The sequence below is a fragment of the Sarcophilus harrisii genome, chromosome 4, assembly GCF_902635505.1.
Source record: "Sarcophilus harrisii chromosome 4, mSarHar1.11, whole genome shotgun sequence".
Taxonomy (NCBI): Eukaryota; Metazoa; Chordata; class Mammalia; order Dasyuromorphia; family Dasyuridae; genus Sarcophilus; species Sarcophilus harrisii.
In genome coordinates, this window is record NC_045429.1 from 463,005,727 (window position 1) to 463,023,067 (window position 17,341).

The window sequence follows — 17,341 nt, forward strand, 5'->3', positions numbered from 1 at the left end:
ACCCTAGAGCACTATGGAAACGGGCTTTAGTAGCAGCCAAGGGCACTTTCTTCTGGGTGAACAGACGTTAACCTCCTTTGGACCTTCTATCAGCTGGAGAGGAAGGAGCTCTAAGGGGCGAGTGCTTATTGAACAGGGCCCATCCTGCGTTAGGCAAGACAAGACGTTCTATGAGATCCACTCACTGACCCCTTCAATGCTCATCGCTGATCAAAGCTTCCTCAATCCTATTGATCCTAATCAAAAAAGATGAATTTACCTGTTTCAATTCTTTTCCAATTTTCTTTTGTTTCTCCAATTCATCTTCAAGCCAGTAAACTTTTCTTCGGATTACTTCATTTGCATCTTCCAGGTTTCTGATTTCATCTTTTTGGGCTGAGAGCTCTCTTTCGGTTAGCTCCTTCTTTATGACCAATTCATTCAATTCATCTATTTTTTCTCTTAATTTTCTTTGTAAAGATTCAACCTGAAAACCCAGAAGAGAGAATTTTTTCAAGTTACAGAAGTGGAAATGTACATTTTAATGTTCACAAACAAGCAGCTGTTGCTGACATAAGAAAAGTTCCTCCTTTACACGTAGAAGGACTTATCCTAGGAAGACAACGAGCCCTGAATTTCCTTGGAGATATTAATGCTTGAACGGATCAGTCTTTTCATCTCTCATGAGGAAACAGATTGGTAGGTGACAGTCACAGAGGCAGGGCTGGAGTGCAGATATTCTCACTCTACATTCAGGGTCCTTTTCCACTCCAATTAGAAGGAAAAGCTCAGCCAAACCCACTTCTCTCCAAGGATGAGAAAACCCCAACTGCCAGAAGACTGTGTTGGTGAGGGACCTGCTAAAACCTCAGAACCGCCTGAGCACATAAGGCTTCTCTTTCCCTCTCCCAAGAGCCATGTGTGTGTCTCCCCTTTAGAGTTCTTCACCCGGGATCCATGGCTGAGGGTTTGGAAGAGTCCTAGCTGCTTTTCAAACCCTTTACATCTTATTCTGGGTACAGAGGCTTCCCTGGAGGGACTCAGTGCTACAAGAGAGGACAAGGAAGGCCGCCTCTGATAAGAAGACAGAGAGTAGGGACTGAGTATGGCAGCGGGAAGGGAAAGACCGGACTGACCCTTCCAACAGGAAACTTTCCCCAAGTCAAGCCAATGGCAGGTTTTGCTCCATCAAGTTCCTGAATAAGTTTCTTTCTCTATATGCTTCAATTAAGCCAGGACCCAATAAGAAATCTTTAGAGTTTGGGCATAGGGAGGTGGGGGGTGGGGGTGGGGGGCGAAAAGGGAAGAAAGAGAGGCATTTGTGACAGAAAAGACAGAGTCAATTGATACCCATCTCATTCCCTACAAGGCCAACGCCATGGCCACACAAAAATGTGGAGTTCAAGGACAAAATCACAGAGAGAAAGCTTGCTTAAGCTTCCATCAGGAATCTAAAGCCTTCCCAGTTCACCTGGACAGAACTTTTCCTATTACTTGACTCCCTCCAGTTTCCACTGGGAGGAAACCACCAACTTTTGATTGCCACATCTCTGCTGCCACCCTATCGTGAACAACAAAGACAGAAGGATGGCGCTGCTCCCTCCTGCCCGGTGGGGAGCAGTTGGAGTGGTGAGCCTGCCACTGCCCACACGGGGCTCAGACTCCTGCCCGGAGGGGAGCAGTTGGAGTGGCGGGCCTGGCACTGCCCACACAGGACTCGGATGCATTCTGCCAGAGAGAAAAGCGACGAGCATGAGGACATTAGCTAAAGAGGGTGACAGCCGCAAAACCAGGGAGAAAGAAAGCAATCCTGCACACATTAAGCCTAAACAAAAACAGAAAACCCAACCAGAAAGCAAGCAGGTTAAGGAGTGCGAGTTAACAGGCCAAACATGTTCTGCCTGAGCAGGAGAATGGGGAACTAAGACATGCTACATGTCCATACCTCAGGAGTCAACTCAAAGCTCTGCCACGGTCAGGTTTGTGGAAAGAAAAAAGAGAGAGGTCACTGAGGGTGCCCGCCCCGGCTGTGAGGCCCACGTGCCCTCCCTGGTGCCGCGGCTCACCTGGTTGTCGTGAGGCTCTCCCCAAGGATGACTCTTGGCTGGCTGCTGCTGCTCCAGCTGCTCCTCAAGCTTCCTGATTTCTTGCTGAAACTCATCCCGCTCGTGTTCTCTTTCGATTGCCTGTTCCTGTCACCAGATGGTAGAGTGTCAGTCCCTTGTGCTCAAAAGGCAGACTTTATCAACCCTGTGTCTACATGGAGAAAATGGGCCCAAGAAGGGGTGAAAGGGCTAACCTCCTTTCTTTAAAATGCCTATTTAGCCTCCGGTTGTACGGTACCGTGTGGACACTGAGGACTAGAAAGTGTGACTCCTGAGAGAGCGCTGGCTCTCGGACCAATTCAGGTGGGTTACAAATGCCATTATTTGCAAGATTTCTTCTAAAGAAAAAAGGCTACTCAGAAGTTTCCCTGTGTTTACAATCAATATGATTACCCATTCTTTTCTGTTTCAGGAATGGGGCAGGGGATGAAGAGTTCAGACAGGACAAATGTCACCCCAAGGTAAAGGACTAACCCCTGCACTGAGCTTTCTGCCCACCTCACTGATCCGGGGCCACCCAGGAGGCCTTCTGAGCATGGGAGTGTGGCTTATGGTTAGATCTTCTGCATGTACCCCAATTAGATAAGATACAAATGCGCAAGGCCGCCAGGCTCCTATCTCAAACTCAAACAACTCCCTATCACTAACCCTAACCCTAACCCTCATTCACTAGCCTCTTCCACTTCACTCCCCCATCCTCCCCAAGCCACTGAGGCCTAGTCGGCTGTATCAGCCTCAGGGACGGCCAGGACACAGCAGAGCGGGGTTTGCACCAACGACATTTTGGGACAGAAAGCGCTTACATCCATGAACTGCCGCTGATTCCGTAAGTGTTTATCTAAAGAGACGATCTGCTCTTTGAGGTCCTGGATTTCGGCCGCTTGCTGGACAAGCTCTTGATTGTGTGAAAGCTGCTCTTCCAGCTCTAGCTCCAAAGCTCTCATCTGAGAACGCAGGGTTGAGCAATCTTTCTCAGATTGTTGTTTCGTTTCTGATTGTTCCTTTACCAAATGTTCTACTTCCTGAAGTAAACCTGATGAGAAATTAAAATAAGTAAGTAAATGGATAGCTAGGCAGATAAATAAATAAATGACCAAGCTAACTTATTTTCAAAGAAACAGCAAAACAGAAAAAGTCCATTCCACATATTCAGGTTGGTCGTCCTAAAGCAGCGGTGTGTCTGCACGTGTATGTGTGCACACACAGATCCGTCGCTGGCAGAGACCAATGCAAAAGCACACACAAAGCAATTTCACTAATTAACATCTCCAAATTTTTGGCTGAACTCTCCTGAATTCAAGGGATTCAAACATTTCCAAGTAAAAGTCATTTTGGAAAACTAGAAAGCATTTGGAAAGGAATAAAGCTCCCAAATCAGGCCTAACAGGTCGGTTCCTGGACTCCCCAAAGCCTCGGCCATCTCCTCTTGTAAGTGGAGAGATGGGGGCAGAGGGCAAAGAAGATCTCTTGGTCAATGCAAGGGTCCTTCTTCGGAATCCCAATGGCTTTGGGAGAAGATGGACCTCTGTGGGTTCCTATAGAGCCAATCATTGTCCATTTCCCCTCCAAGACTCTGAGAGAGGCTGCGGATTCAGAAGCCCATCACTCTTCTCTTAGTGAGATGAGAAATATCTGAGGAGCCATGAATCGGCATGAGGGTGAGGGTCAGGTTTTTAGGCCTGCAAACCACAAAATCTGAATGTGCCAAGAGGTCTAGCCTAGGATTCAGAGCCCTGGTTTCGAGCTCTGGCTGTGCCCACTTACAGGAGTGATCCAGAGCAAGTCATTTAGATGCTCCACGGTTTCAGCTGGGGGGGCAGATTGGGGGAAATGATGCCCATCATCCCTCAGTATCATAACCTTAGGACCCAGATAATAGCAGATTAAAAACAAACAAACAAACAACCACAACAAGCCCTGCCTCTCTAAGTGGACAAAGATTCTAACCCTCTTGGATGTGTCTGCCCTCCCATCAGACACCAGGAGGCATTCGGGTATCTTCAGTGCTGTGGTCTGCCGTGTCTAATGGGGCTCTGTCTCGTGTGGGGACGACCAATCTGAAGGTCCTGCCCAACCGTGCCCACAAGAGCCTATCTGTCTAACCGTGCCCACGGGAACCTATCCAACCAATTGTGTCCACGAGAGCCTATCTGCCCAACCGTGCCCATGAGAGCCCATCTCCAACGTGGCCCAGAGTCACAACTGCTAATTTCAGCCACCAAAGAATGTGCTACCATTCTGAAAACCTCCAAGAGGGAACTGCGCGCCGACTGGCAAGCACTCTGTCAAGCTTCAAGCACTATAAAAAGCTTGGGAATTATTGTTTCAAAATGTTGAAGGTCATCTGGGTTAAATTAGGAACATTTGCTTCTCTCTTAGCTTATTCTCTCCCTAGCTCTATTCCTCCTGACCTGGGATTTGCCTATTGCAAATGACTCTCACCAAGAAGCCTCGCATGCTGTTACTGCCTTTTTTCTCAATGCTTTTCAGTAATGACGTTATGACAACAATCTGGCCAGCCCGATCCTCCTCCTCTTCTTCCTATACCTTCCCTTCCTCTTCCTCCTCCTCCTCCTCCTCCTCCTCTTCCTCACGGGGCACTAATGCCAGGCCCAGCCTCCAAAGCCAGCATCTTTGGTTACTAGAGGTTACTTGTTGCGCACAGACTCACAGACACATACAAACCAAACCTTTCAGGATAAAAAAGGAACGAGGAAAAGCACTTGGGATTAAGAGTCAAACCCTCAAACGGCAGCAGAACAAAGCAGGAACACAGTGCCCGGCACAATGAAGCTTCCCAACCTGGCCATGAGGGGCTCGCCCCCCAAATCCGCCTTCTCCCCGGCTCGCAAGTGTCCACTCCAAGCAAACACACATTGAAACTCCTTGGGCCTAATGTCAAAGTCACCCAACAGCTGCCCCTGCGGGCACTCGGCCAGACTTCAGCAGAGGCCGGCCCTGGCTCACTGACCACTGAACCAGACAAGGTCATCCCTGAGCAGGGACACTTCTTTCCAGCCCTGTCATGGCACCCACTTTCCAAAAGGACGGGCGGAGGACTGGGCAAAGTAAAGGGCTACCTGACAGGAAATCACTGATACTTCCTGAGGGAGCAAGGGGCAGATGTCCCTTCTCCTCCTTGGGGACTCCCTCCCTCTCTTGTCCAGTCCCAAACTTGGGGCCAAGCCTGGGGAGCACGCAGGCCACACAAAGCCACACAAACCTGAATCCTCTGGGGCTACCGTCCCAACAGGAATGCCTAGGATGAAAAGGTACAAAGACTTATAGACTGAAGAGCCAGGCCCAGGGCAGCCGCGGCCCGTGGACCGCCAGAGGTCCCTCCTTGGTTTTCACTCATGCTTGTCCCAGAGGGGGACTGCCTGGGGAAGGGGACAGTGTTGCTCCCCGTAACGCACACCCAGTGCCCAGTGCCAAGGAGGGGGTTGACACCTGAGCAGATGGGAGGAGGCAGCCTTCCTGTGACCAGGAATGGAAACACTTCTGCAGCTGAAGTCTGGCCCCAGAGGCCCTGCTCTGGGATTCTACAGATATAGCTGCTCTTGACCATAAACAACAAAGGGGAGGGGAGAGAGGGAAGGAACAAAGGACAGAAATCCTCTTCTCCCCTTGCCAGCGACTGGGAACAATCACCCAGACTGCCCAGGCTAGGTCAAAGTTTATACGAAATCCAGACAAAAAGACCCCCCCCTCCCCCAAAGGGCTTGCCAGCGAAGGGGCTGGTGCCGTCCCTTGAGGCAGGGGATGGGTGTTTAGAGCCAGCCAAGAACCTGGAGCTAGGATGCCAGGGGTGGAGGAGCATGCTGAACAGCCTTTCCCCACTTTCCCCTACCGAGGCTCGTAGCCCCGGGCCTGACACGGAGGGACTCGGCCTTTGATCACGCTATGCATTTCTTGGAGTAGGAAACATGTAGAACACTTTCCCGCGCTGGCTGTAGAGGAGGACGCCCCTTTCCATGCGCTACCGTCTATGTATGTGTGGCTGGGCAGGCAGAAGCCCTCCCAGAGGCACTTGGCCAGTTCTGGAGCCCGGAGAGGAACACGGCCCAGCAGGGAGCCCAGACACAGAAGGAAGGACAGGGGCTCCCACTCAGCACAGATGGATGCCACAAATGGCCCAACAACAGTCACAAGTTATGCTACTGCCTATGTCTTGGCCGTGACCTGGGTACCCAGCAATCCCCCCAGGGCCAAGATGGAAACCCATCAAGAAAGGTATTCATGGAGGCATTTTGTGAACAAAGTGCCACAAATGGAGCAAAGGTCTCTTCAGCAAGTGCAGGCACCAGACACTGGAGCTTCGCTCATCTAGAATAATCTGTTCTAAAGAGATTTGTTCTGCAAGAGTGGGAAAAACCATCTTTTTGGGAATCAGAAAAACCTGTTTTGAGTGCCCATGATGAGCCCACAGGAAGCAGGAGTTCCTGCACATTCTGCCTTTTCTACATCAATCTGCTCTAAGTCACCTCCTCCTCCTCCTTATTCCTTAAATTTATGACTCAGCACCAGCTTGTTCTGCCCAAACAGCCAGCCCAAGTGCGGCGCGCTCTGGCCCTGCCTACCAGCGGCCTTCTCCTCGGCCTCCACAACCAGCTTCTCCTTCTGCCTCAGCAACAGGCTCTGCTCCTCCTTCAGCCTGGCTTGTTCTTGGATCAGCGCCTGGAACTGGGCCTTCAGGTTCTCCAACTCCACCGCCAGATGATGCTCAGACTTTTCCTTCTGAAGCAGAGATTCCTCCAGCGCAGCCTTCTCAGCTTTATACCCTTCAGCGAGACCTGCCAGAGCAGAGGAAAAGGAAGTGACCAAGGCTGGACCTGTGCAGACGGCGCGGGCAGACAAGCTTGGGACAGGCCGCCCCTCTCTGCAGCTGTGAGCAGCAGAGCAACAGTGTGCGTGTGTGCGGAGGTGTGGACGGAGGGTTCCCCGGCACTCTCGGGCCCCGGGGAGGGAGGCAGCCTCACCCTCAGCTTTATGGAGCTCCAGGGCCAGCTGATTCTTGGCCGCGCTCTCCTGATTTAAACGGTCCATGAGTTCCTGTTGCTGTCTCACCGCCCCGGCAGTCTCCTCATTTTTACGGTTAAATTCTTTCTCAAAGCGAGCATGAAGTTCACGCGTCTCCTCCAGCTATGAAGAAACATTTAATTATTCCCCAATTGACAAATAGGCAAAGGATATGAACGGTTTTCAGATAAAGAAATTAAAGCCATCTATAGTCATATGAAAAACGTTCTGTCACTGTTGATTAGAGAAATGCAAATTAAAACGCCTCAAACCTCTCAGACTGGCTAAGATGACAAAAAAATAATAATGAGATGTTGGAGGGGACATGGGAAAACTGAGACCCTGATACATGTCTGGTAGAGTTGTGAACTGATCCAGCCATTCTGGAAAGCAATCTGGAACTACACCCAAAGGGCTATCAAACTGTTCACACCCCTTGAACCAGCAGTGTTCCTCCTGGGCTTGTATCCCAAAGAGATACTAAAGAAGGGAAAGGGATCCACCCACATGTGCATGAATGTTTGTGGCAGGTCTCTGTAATGGCCAGAAATTGGAAAATGAATGGATGCCCATCAATTGGAGAAAGGCTGGGTAAATTGTGGTATATGAATGTTATGGAATATTATTGTTCTGTAAGAAATGACCAACAGGATGATTTCAGAGAGGCTTGGAGAGATTTACAGGAACTGATGCTGAGTGAAATGAGCAGGACCAGGAAATTATTATACACTTCAACAACAATACTATATGATGATCGATTCTGATGGACGTGGCTGTCTCCAGCAATGAGATGAACCAAATCAGTTCTAATAGAGCAGGAATGAACTGAACCAGCTGCACCCAGCGAAAGAACTCTAGGAGATGACTAAGAACCACTACATAGAATTGCGAATTCCTCTATTTTTGTCCACCTGCATTTTGGATTTCCTTCACAGATTAATTTTTCTTTATTTCTAAGTACGATTTTTCTTGTGCAACAAAATAACTATATGGATATTTATACATATATGGTATTTAACTTATACTTTAACATATTTAACATGTATTGGTCAACCTGCTATCTAGGGGAGGAGGTGGGAGGAAAGAGGGGAAAAGTTGGAACAGGTTTTGCAAAGGTCAAAGCTGAAAAATTACCCATGCATATGTCTTGTAAATAAAATATAAAATAATAATAAAAAATGAATGTATGCATATAACCAGAAAAAAAGTTTAAATCACAGGGTCATCATACAACCCAGTCAGGGACCAAAGCTCCTCCCACTGCACCATTTGCCAGGATGTTTACACCTATTACATCTGGCTCCAAAAGAAACCCGTGTTCCCATGAGCACTCTGGGCACACATCAAAAACATACTGCTCTCTCTTTTGTAACATGGCGACTATGGAAATGGGTTTTGCAAGACATCATACATAGAATGTTACTGATTAATAACAAACTGCTTGCCTTCTTAAAGTGGGGGGAAGGGCAGGAGACAGGGAAGGAATTTGGAACTCATCGTTAAAAAATGAATGCTAATTGTTAATGCTATAAAGTTACCCATACATATAACTTGTAAATAAAAGGCTATTTAAAAAAAAAAAAAAAGAATGCTAATTTTTTAAAATCTTATCGGGAATCATTTGATGAAATAAACAAAAATGTGTTCACGAAAAGAAAATGGGCTGCCTGGTTTAGGGCCGGCTATGAAGAAATCAACAAGTCCGACCTCGTCCTGTTAAACCGCAGTTCCCCCTTCCCCACTCTCTTGGTTTCCAGAAGGGCTCAGAGAAGGGCGAGCGCAGGGCAAGGCCTCTATCGTAAGGGTGCCCCCGAGCTCCGGGCTGACAGCAGGGAGGACCTGAGCCTTACTTGTTTATTGGAATCCAGCATCATCTCCAGGAGGTTGTCCACAGCCACCCCAAGGCTCTGGTAGATCCTCCTGATGGGCTGCTCACACTCCATCGTGACTCCTGGACTCAAAAAGAAGCTCTCTCGGACGTGGCAACTTATGTCAGTCTCAGCCAGCAATGTCTCGTCACATTCAGGCAAGGTCTGATCGAACTCCAGGGGAGGAATGGGACCTCGAAGAGCTGCGTCCGTGGGCAGCTGGCCTGCAAGGCAAGGAGCCAGAGCATCAAGGCAGGGATGCGGCTTGGGCCGGGGCCTGCATTCGCTAACAGGGAGGGCCCCACAGGGAAGGCTGGCCACATCCCACCTGGGCAAGAATACTGCGAGCCAAAGCGGACCCTGGTCCTTGGAGAAAAGGCCCATGGGAGATGGGAGCCCCATCAGTTTTAACGAGGATAGGGTAAAGAACTTTGAAACCTCAACAAAATGGCAGAATGACATGACTTCTCAGCTGTCTCAATCCCCCCACAATGTGAGTACAACTGACGACCACATCGGGCCCACGATGCTGGGGAAGGGATCTTTGGGAATTAGCTGCTAGGGCAGTCTCCCTGGGGGAGGGGAACTCCAGGCAAGAACTGTGAGAGACTCTTCCATTTAGTCACTAGTGAAACAAGCTTCATCTTTTTATATTAAAGACGGAGAAAGACCCCAAAGCAGACCAGGGCCACCTCCTTGAGAGGTTCAAAGCCCCCTTCTGTACCACAGGATCCACCCTGGATCAGCACAGGCTTTACCCAAGAACCCGAGACTGGTTATGGCCAATTCAGAGCGGCATCTGTGACGTGTTACATTCAGAGGAACAAAAATTCTGAGCTGGAAGAAACTTCACAAGGTCAGCCCTGGAGAGGTGAGGCTGTTAAGGGGGACCCTGGGTGGGATTCGGAGCTAGCTCTCTCCCGGGGCTCCCTTGGCTGAGCATCCACTTCGGGTCAAAGGGTTGCCAAGCTACAGAGCCCCTCATACAAGGCAGGGGAGAGAATCAGAAGGAAACCCGGCACCCATGGGGAGCAGTCAGCACCATCCCTGGGACTCACACGTGTCCTGGGTTGGCTGCTCCTGCCTCCCCATGGCGGTGCTTTCTCTGCCCAGGGAATCTTCGTCCAGACAGACCCCGATCCTCTTACTGATCTGGTTCTTTATGGCAATGGCGGCCTTCAGGGTGTCCCCAAACAGACTCAGGAGGTGCTGGTTTGTTTCCTGCAGCGTTTTCCTAAATCAAAGCGCAGAAGACAATAATTTGGAGTGAACGTCATGCCCATGGGGTGCATGAAACCCAGAGAATAAGAGCCGCCACCTGCCCTCCCAGAGATCTCTCGTGGATCTTCAGCCATCAGGACCCAAAGGATTCTGGCTGCCGGCGGTTGCCGGCCCAATGTGGACGCCTTGGAGGCTGGCTGCCAGGGCAAAGGACCGGAAGGAGAAGGGCCATCACTTGGGTCTAGTTGTCTGCAAGAGGCAGCATCAAGAGAGCCCTACAGGCTTTGTTAAATACTTCAGAGAATGAACCGATTTTTCCCAATACACAAAAGGAAATTTCTGGGTGCTTGGAGAATTACCTATAAGCGCTCTCCCCCCAGTCTCCCAGAAGGCCTTGCTGGCTGCCCTGCTCCCTAGCAGTCACTGCCTCCGTGCCTTATGGGGCACCTCAAGGACCCATCTACCATTTCCTGGGAGCCCGGGCACTCACATGAGCAGCTGCCCCAGGCTGAAGCGGGGTGACGACGCTCAGCGTGGCCGAAGCTACTCCCCCTCAGAATCACGTCTCGCCGTGCTGCTGCTGCTCATTTCTAACCTTAGTGGATGGGTGCCCAGGACCTAACCTCTAGCCGGGCAGATCGGGATCTCCCGGCAGGGCGCCTCTTGATCAGGGATCTTTGTTCCAAAACACTGCCTCAACCCACTGAAAGGATCCTGGCTCAACTCAACTCACTATTTGTTCCAGGGAGTGTTTGCCAAACTAGAGTCCAACACGGTTCTGACTTAGAGCCCCAAAGCCCTGCAAGGCTGCAGCTGCCAGCAGGGGCCATCCTGGACCCACTGCTTTCAGTGCAGCCCCTGCCCCTGGGGGGCTCCTGCCGTGGTTATCCATCACATCCTCAGGGGTAGGGTTGGGGACTAGCAGGGCTGGGGAATCCCAGCTCCCAAAACAGCTCACACAATGGGAATTAATCAGTGCCCAGGCTCATCGAAATAAGGGCTCAGAAACCACCCAGAGGGGCAAGGTGGTGCCATCCACCTGGACTCTGGCACAGGGCTCTGCCTTTGGGTTTCTGCAGTTCTGGTACCTCAGTGCCAAGATTCTGTACACATACACACACTCTCTCTGTCTCTGTCTCTCCCATCTCTGTCTCATATTCCGCTTTGTCGGACCCCGACAAATTTCATTAGCTCACGTCCGTGGCTTGGTGTCAGTAAGCGCCTCTGATAAAAAGCTGCTTCCACTGAAGCACCCCCACACTGGGGAGAGTTCACAGGCTTAGAGCTGCCACAGACCCAGGGGCCCAGATTCTTCTCTTAAGGTCCAGGAGCCAGGAGTGGATCCTGCAGCACTCCACTCCTGCCCCCAATGCAGCTTCTGGTCCTTCTCTTCGTTAGCAGGCCTTCAGATGAAGCAGAACCAAGGTAGAAGAAAGGTTCAGAGAACCCAGAGCAGAGGGGCTCCAGCTGGGGAGAACAAGACTAGTAAAGGAAGGTCTGGGTCTCCCTTCTGGCCACGGGAGCTCTGGGCGTCAGTGAAGAGGCCGGACAGGAGGAGCCAGCCTCTAGCCCAGGGTTTCTTCCTGGTCCGTTTCTCTGCACCTGGATTCTGCTAGAGTGATCAAGGGTCCTCGGGTCACCTGGCTGGCTCCAAAGCTTTGTAACACCATGGTGACACATGAGACGCTTTGTGGTTCTGGATTTCAACGGTTTCTTGGGCCTCTAGCCCTCAGTGGGTTCTCCTGGATGGGCTCTTTGAGGTACAAGACACTCCTGGCCCTCCTATTCCAATGCTGACACCACAAAGCAAGCAGATGACAAAGGGGTAATGAGGAGAGTGCATGGAAGGAAATGCCACATGGGAAAGAAGGACTAGAAAGAGAGGAGGGCTCAGGGCTCAAGAAGTGATTGAGCGAGTGACATCTCCTCCTGGGCAGACCTCCCTCTCCCTCCTAACCTGGGAGGCCTGAGAACAGGAGGCCCTGCATGGAGGTGGGCCGGTAACAGGCCGGTAACGGCTGCCAGCTAAAGGCGCAGGCAAGGAGAGTAGGGGATTTCCAAATGGCTCTTTGTCTCCACGCTTCCCAGGCCAGGCCACGTTCTATTTACTCCACAAAAGCTTTCGACAATCATCGGGAATCTCAGAAAAATCAAGTGTGGCCCTGACCACTGGAAACAGAGGAAACCGATCCCTAACACTCTACACAGGACGTCCATTGGACATGGCAAACCGATCTCCTTTAGAAATGAAGTAATTAATTGTCATTACTGCAGGGAAGCTAAAATATCTCACATCTTCATGACATACTCAAACCAAAACAACAAGACACCAACAAACAAGAGCCCTAAAATGCACACAAGCTGCACCCGGGGCCTTGGGGCCCCCACTTCGTGGTCACACATCAGGCAAGACAAAACCACATCCCAACTTCAGAGCACGTTCTCTAAAAGCCGTGGCTTCTTCCAGACGATGGCCCAGCCGTGGCAAACAGCCTCTCTCTGTGGCTGCCCCAAAAAGGGCTAGAGTCAGCCCACCTGCTATGGTGTCAGCCGGGTCAGAAGGCAGAGCTGCCACCGGCCTGCAGAGACACAGACTTCCTGGCACGGTTCACTTACATCCACCAAGGAGTTTACTGTGGGGAATGACAACACAAAAGGGGCAAGAGGCTAGCCCTGGGCACAGCTTTCAGCATCTCCCGAGCGCCATTCCCAGGGGCTTCTGTGACACCCTGGCTTCTGCTCCTGGAACCCTGAAGGTTGCTAGGAACAGTGCCATGGAGTATTCCAAGGACACTGTCCACCAAGCCAGGGCCACCAAGCCGGGGCCTCCGAGGCTGATGGCAAGTATTCCTGCCTGGAGACGAAGACGGAGGTCTGTCCAGAAAGAACCTCACAACCCCACTCAGTCTGCCAGGGGGCACCAGAGACTATCACCCTCTGGGCAATATCACCCGCAGCTCTCCCTCCTTATCACCCACAGGGCAGTCACTAAAAGGTCAAAGCTGACTAGAGGCACTGGCCCTGGGCATCACCCTGGCCTCCAGGCTCCCACTCCTCCCCAATCGGGGAGAGCCATTCTCTGGACAGCCAGAGGTTTTAGAAGGGCTGGCCTGGCCAGTCTGCAGTCTCTGCAGGCCGCTGGCAGCTCTGCCTTCTGGCCCGGCTGGCACCATAGCAGGCGGGCTGACTCCGGCCTCTCTGAGTGCCGCACCTCTTGGGGCAAACAGCAGAGAGAGGCTATTGGAGGCCTTAGAAAGTCTGGACGGCTGCAGCTTGTGAAGTCATTTCACAGAAGCCACGTTTATCATTGTTAAAACATCTCCTTTAAAGGGTGAGTCAGGGCTTCCCCGCCTGTTCTGTGGCAGGAAAAAGTCTCATTGGGTCTGAAGCACATGGAGCTGCCTGAAGAGTGGCATTCTGGGATACTCAGTTAAAAGTCCAGTGTCATCCTCCCTGCCCTTGAAGCTGTGGAACAATCACCAAAGGTCTAGAACAGAGAAGCTTTTTCTGCTTTTCCTACGAGCTTAGGAGCTAAGTGGTTGAGGGAATGTTATCTCCATTTTATAGAAGAGTCAAATGAAGCTCTAAGAGGGGAAGTAATTTCCTTGGGGGCGGAATCTCTCACTGCCAATGTAAGAGAGAAGATGCACCATTTTTTCCTTCTTCTGGGCCCTGTTGACTCTCTGGGTTCCCCCATGATCAGAGTGACAAATTGGGCTGACCCCCAGGGGATAAGAAGAGAGCAAGAAGGGAGAAGAGCTAATGGACACAAAGATGCTGGCCAAGACCCCTGGGCGGAGCTTCTCTGGCCAGGAAGGACACCCCAGTCCATACTCCCCCCAAGCTGGCACAAAGTCCTGCCGTGACAGGCAAACCACCTCTGGCTCAAAGAAAAAGAGAAGGTAAAAACAGCCATGGTCAGAAGGACCACAGGAAGAGGACCATAGAAACCCTGGATGTGGAGCAGGGAGTGGTTCCTCAGCTCTGAAAAGCAACTGGAAAATGCTGTTCATATATATATATATATATATATATATATATATATGCCCTTTGACCCTGAGAGACTACTGGGATCCCAGAGTCTTCCCAAATTCAGGTCTGGCCTTGGACACCACTGCAAATGACTGAACAATAAAGAGTACTGACATTCAATGCCGGGGGGTGGGGGGATCCCAATTTTGTAAGACATTTTAAAACAAGATTACTTCCGCGACTCTGAAATGCTAGGCCAACTTCCAACTAGTTCAAGGACTGACAGGAGGAAGGACACGTAGAAGAGAGCCAGCTGGGGGCTGTGCTCAGTGCCACGGGGGAGACAGCAGACACCCCGGATGGCACAAGTTCACAGAAGTCCCTACAAGCAGCTGACAGGCTGCAGGGTGAGTGTGGAGGCCTCTCGTGACCGTATTCTCCAAGGACCAGGTGTCAGGGCATCATCTCCTAAAGACGGGGTGCCTAGAACGCCACAACAGGACAAAGGCTGAAAAAGAACTTGTCCATACGGGGATCTTTGAGACAAACCAACACAACCAAGCAACAAGTATTGAGTGCCTACTGTGTACTAGGCACAATGCTAGGAGCAACTGTCACAATTCCTGCCCTGGAGCTTCCTTCCAACTGGAGAAGAATATCATACGTACGTGTGTATGCACGTGTGTCCCACATGGGTACGGTTTTCACACAGAACAAGAAATAAGGAGAAGATCGTGGAAGGCACAGCAGCAGCTAGGGAGCAGAGGGACACAGGGAAAGGCTGCCCACAAAGACCTCTCGAAATTTTGAGCAGGATTCTGAAGAAAGCAGGGGGTCTAAGAGGCAGAGGCAGGACAGAAGACTCTGCCAGAAGCGAGTGGCCAATGGGATAAAGAACCATGAGAAAGGAACTGCAGGGATGAGAAGGAAAGGGTGCCCGCTGGAAGGGCATCACACACAAGAAGGTGGCAGGCCCCATCGGGCTGAGGCTGGGAAGATTCAGAGCCTCGCAGACGAGTCCATAAGTGACCGTAAAGAAAAGAAGGAGCCATTAGAACTTAGGAGACACATGGGCAGGGATCCACTTCAGGAAGGAATCCTTGCAGCTGGGCCTCCAGGGAATGGACACGAGGGAGGAAAGCCCAGCGGGAGGCCTCTGCCATGTGAGTGGCGTGAGTGAGAGGCAGACTGGAACTGGAGAATGGCTATGTGTGAATTAAAAGGAAAAGAGCAGTTCCCCAAGCATTTATTACTGACTGAGGAGAGAGGGAGGAGTGGGAGAGAGAAGGATTCTGGGCCGAACCAAACAAGAGGGCAAAGGAGGCTGAGAAGCAGCCCAACAAGTAGTAGATCAAGGAGAGAAGATGCAGGAGCAAGATGAGGATGACCAAGGAAGAGACAGCTAGTTTGGAACGCTCACTTTCAACGAGTGACAGAGCTCAGACTGCAGAGGGCTGACCATGCGGGAGAAAAGAGGTGAGGGCAATGAGCATCCCAAACTTTCTGGGGGCCGGCAGGGAGAGGGAGGAGATACATAACAGAATGGTTCCTGAATAGAGGGGAATGTCAAGGGAAAAAAAATAGAGGGAGAGTCAAGTGGGCAAAGAAGTGACAAATCTCTATGGAAAGACTGAAGAAAGCAGGGCTAGGGCAGAGACAACTGAGGAGACAAAATGCTGGGGAAGATGGGAAAGAAGGAGAGCCACAGTGGGTCTGGTGAGAAGAGTTGCCTCTCATCAGAGTCTGGAGAAAGAACAGAGAGAGTGATAGTGTCAAAAGGCACAAGATGTGAGGGGAGGAGAAGGAGGGACTCAGTGATAAGGAGAGCAAGGGAAGGTTCACAAGAGGCCATGTTCTGGGAAGCCTCCACCGCTCCAATCATGTGTTGCAGACCATCCACGCTGACCTAGCCTTCAGCTCTTATGTCTAACCTTAGAACAAGGGTCTGCTGTCCGTTTCCCTGTAGAAATGAGCCATTCCATCCTCTCAGTCAACATTTAATAAGCAACTTGGACGTGCCGGGCCCTCTGAAAAGCACTGGGAATACAAAGGGCAGAGAATAGTCCCTGCCCTTGAAGAGCTTACAATCTGACGGGACAGCCAATGTGCAAACCACAACGCCCTATTTCAAAAATAAGCTTCTGGGAAAAAAGGACTATTAGTCCTTTTCACTCTTTATTTAATGGATGAGCCACGATCCATTTAGAGTCCAAACTAAAGACCGAAGTAGAACAATGGCTAGAAAGCCTAGAATTCCCACTAGCTCCATCAAAAGCTTCAGCCTTTTCTGTAACTGGCCCCAAAACTGACAGGGGCAAATCGCAGATGACCTCCTACACTGCCCGACACAGAAATACTTACCTTTCCTGCTGGGTATGGCTCATGTCAGACTGCAGCAGAGATAATAGGTTCGTCTCTTCTTCATGCTCTCGTTCACGCAGTGCCTGAAGCTTCTCCAGCTCTCTGTGACTCTCTGCTACTTCATTATTTAAGGATGAGATTTTTTCTTTTAACTGTTGGGAAGGAGAAACAAAAACAACACTCGATGAGCCATCAGTGAAATGTGGAAAGATGCTTCCTGAACACTGCCCTGAAAACAGTCTGAACAAAGACCCAGGCTGCACTGCTCCAGCTGCAAGGTCTGCCTTTCAGCACCATGGTCAGCAAAGAAGGCAGCCCTCACCCAACCTGCTTTTCTGATGGTTTCTCCTTCAGGTGTCACTCATTAGATCAAAATAAATAACAGCTAGCTCTACCCCAGATACATACACACACACACACACTCGTTCTCTCTCTCTCTATTTCTCTCTCTCTCTCTCTCTCTGTCAGGAACAAAGTTACTAAACCCAACATTTTATGGGGAACGGAATTAAAACCCCCAAATCTCTTTGGTCCATAGAGACCTTGAAAAAATCAAAGTGGTGGCAACGGCTGAAACACTTCCCTACACTAGCTAGAATGAGTCAGTCAAGACTTGGGCATACTGGGGGGAGACGGGAGTGTGGGTGTGTACTGTGTGGGGAGAGTCGAATCACAGGATCCAGTTTCCCACATCATCACTGAGGGGAAAAAACCCTGAGGCAGCACCTGCATATAATACAGCTTGTACCACTTAGCTCTCAAAGCTGCTCCAAGAAAGCCCAATGTAGAGAACTGGGGTGTTCTGATTAAAGCAGC

At 50.6% G+C, this 17,341-nt stretch overlaps 1 protein-coding gene across 1 annotated transcript in view; it reads right to left on the minus strand.

The window, feature by feature from the left end:
- Positions 1 to 17,341, minus strand: part of LOC100934717 (pericentrin) — an 84,928-nt gene that overhangs the window by 25,457 nt on the left and 42,130 nt on the right. The window contains 9 exon segments of the mRNA XM_031968292.1: positions 260 to 466; positions 1,925 to 1,945; positions 2,046 to 2,171; positions 2,888 to 3,117; positions 6,665 to 6,877; positions 7,064 to 7,226; positions 8,954 to 9,195; positions 10,030 to 10,205; positions 16,526 to 16,677. Coding sequence (XP_031824152.1) covers positions 260 to 466; positions 1,925 to 1,945; positions 2,046 to 2,171; positions 2,888 to 3,117; positions 6,665 to 6,877; positions 7,064 to 7,226; positions 8,954 to 9,195; positions 10,030 to 10,205; positions 16,526 to 16,677 — 1,530 coding nt within the window.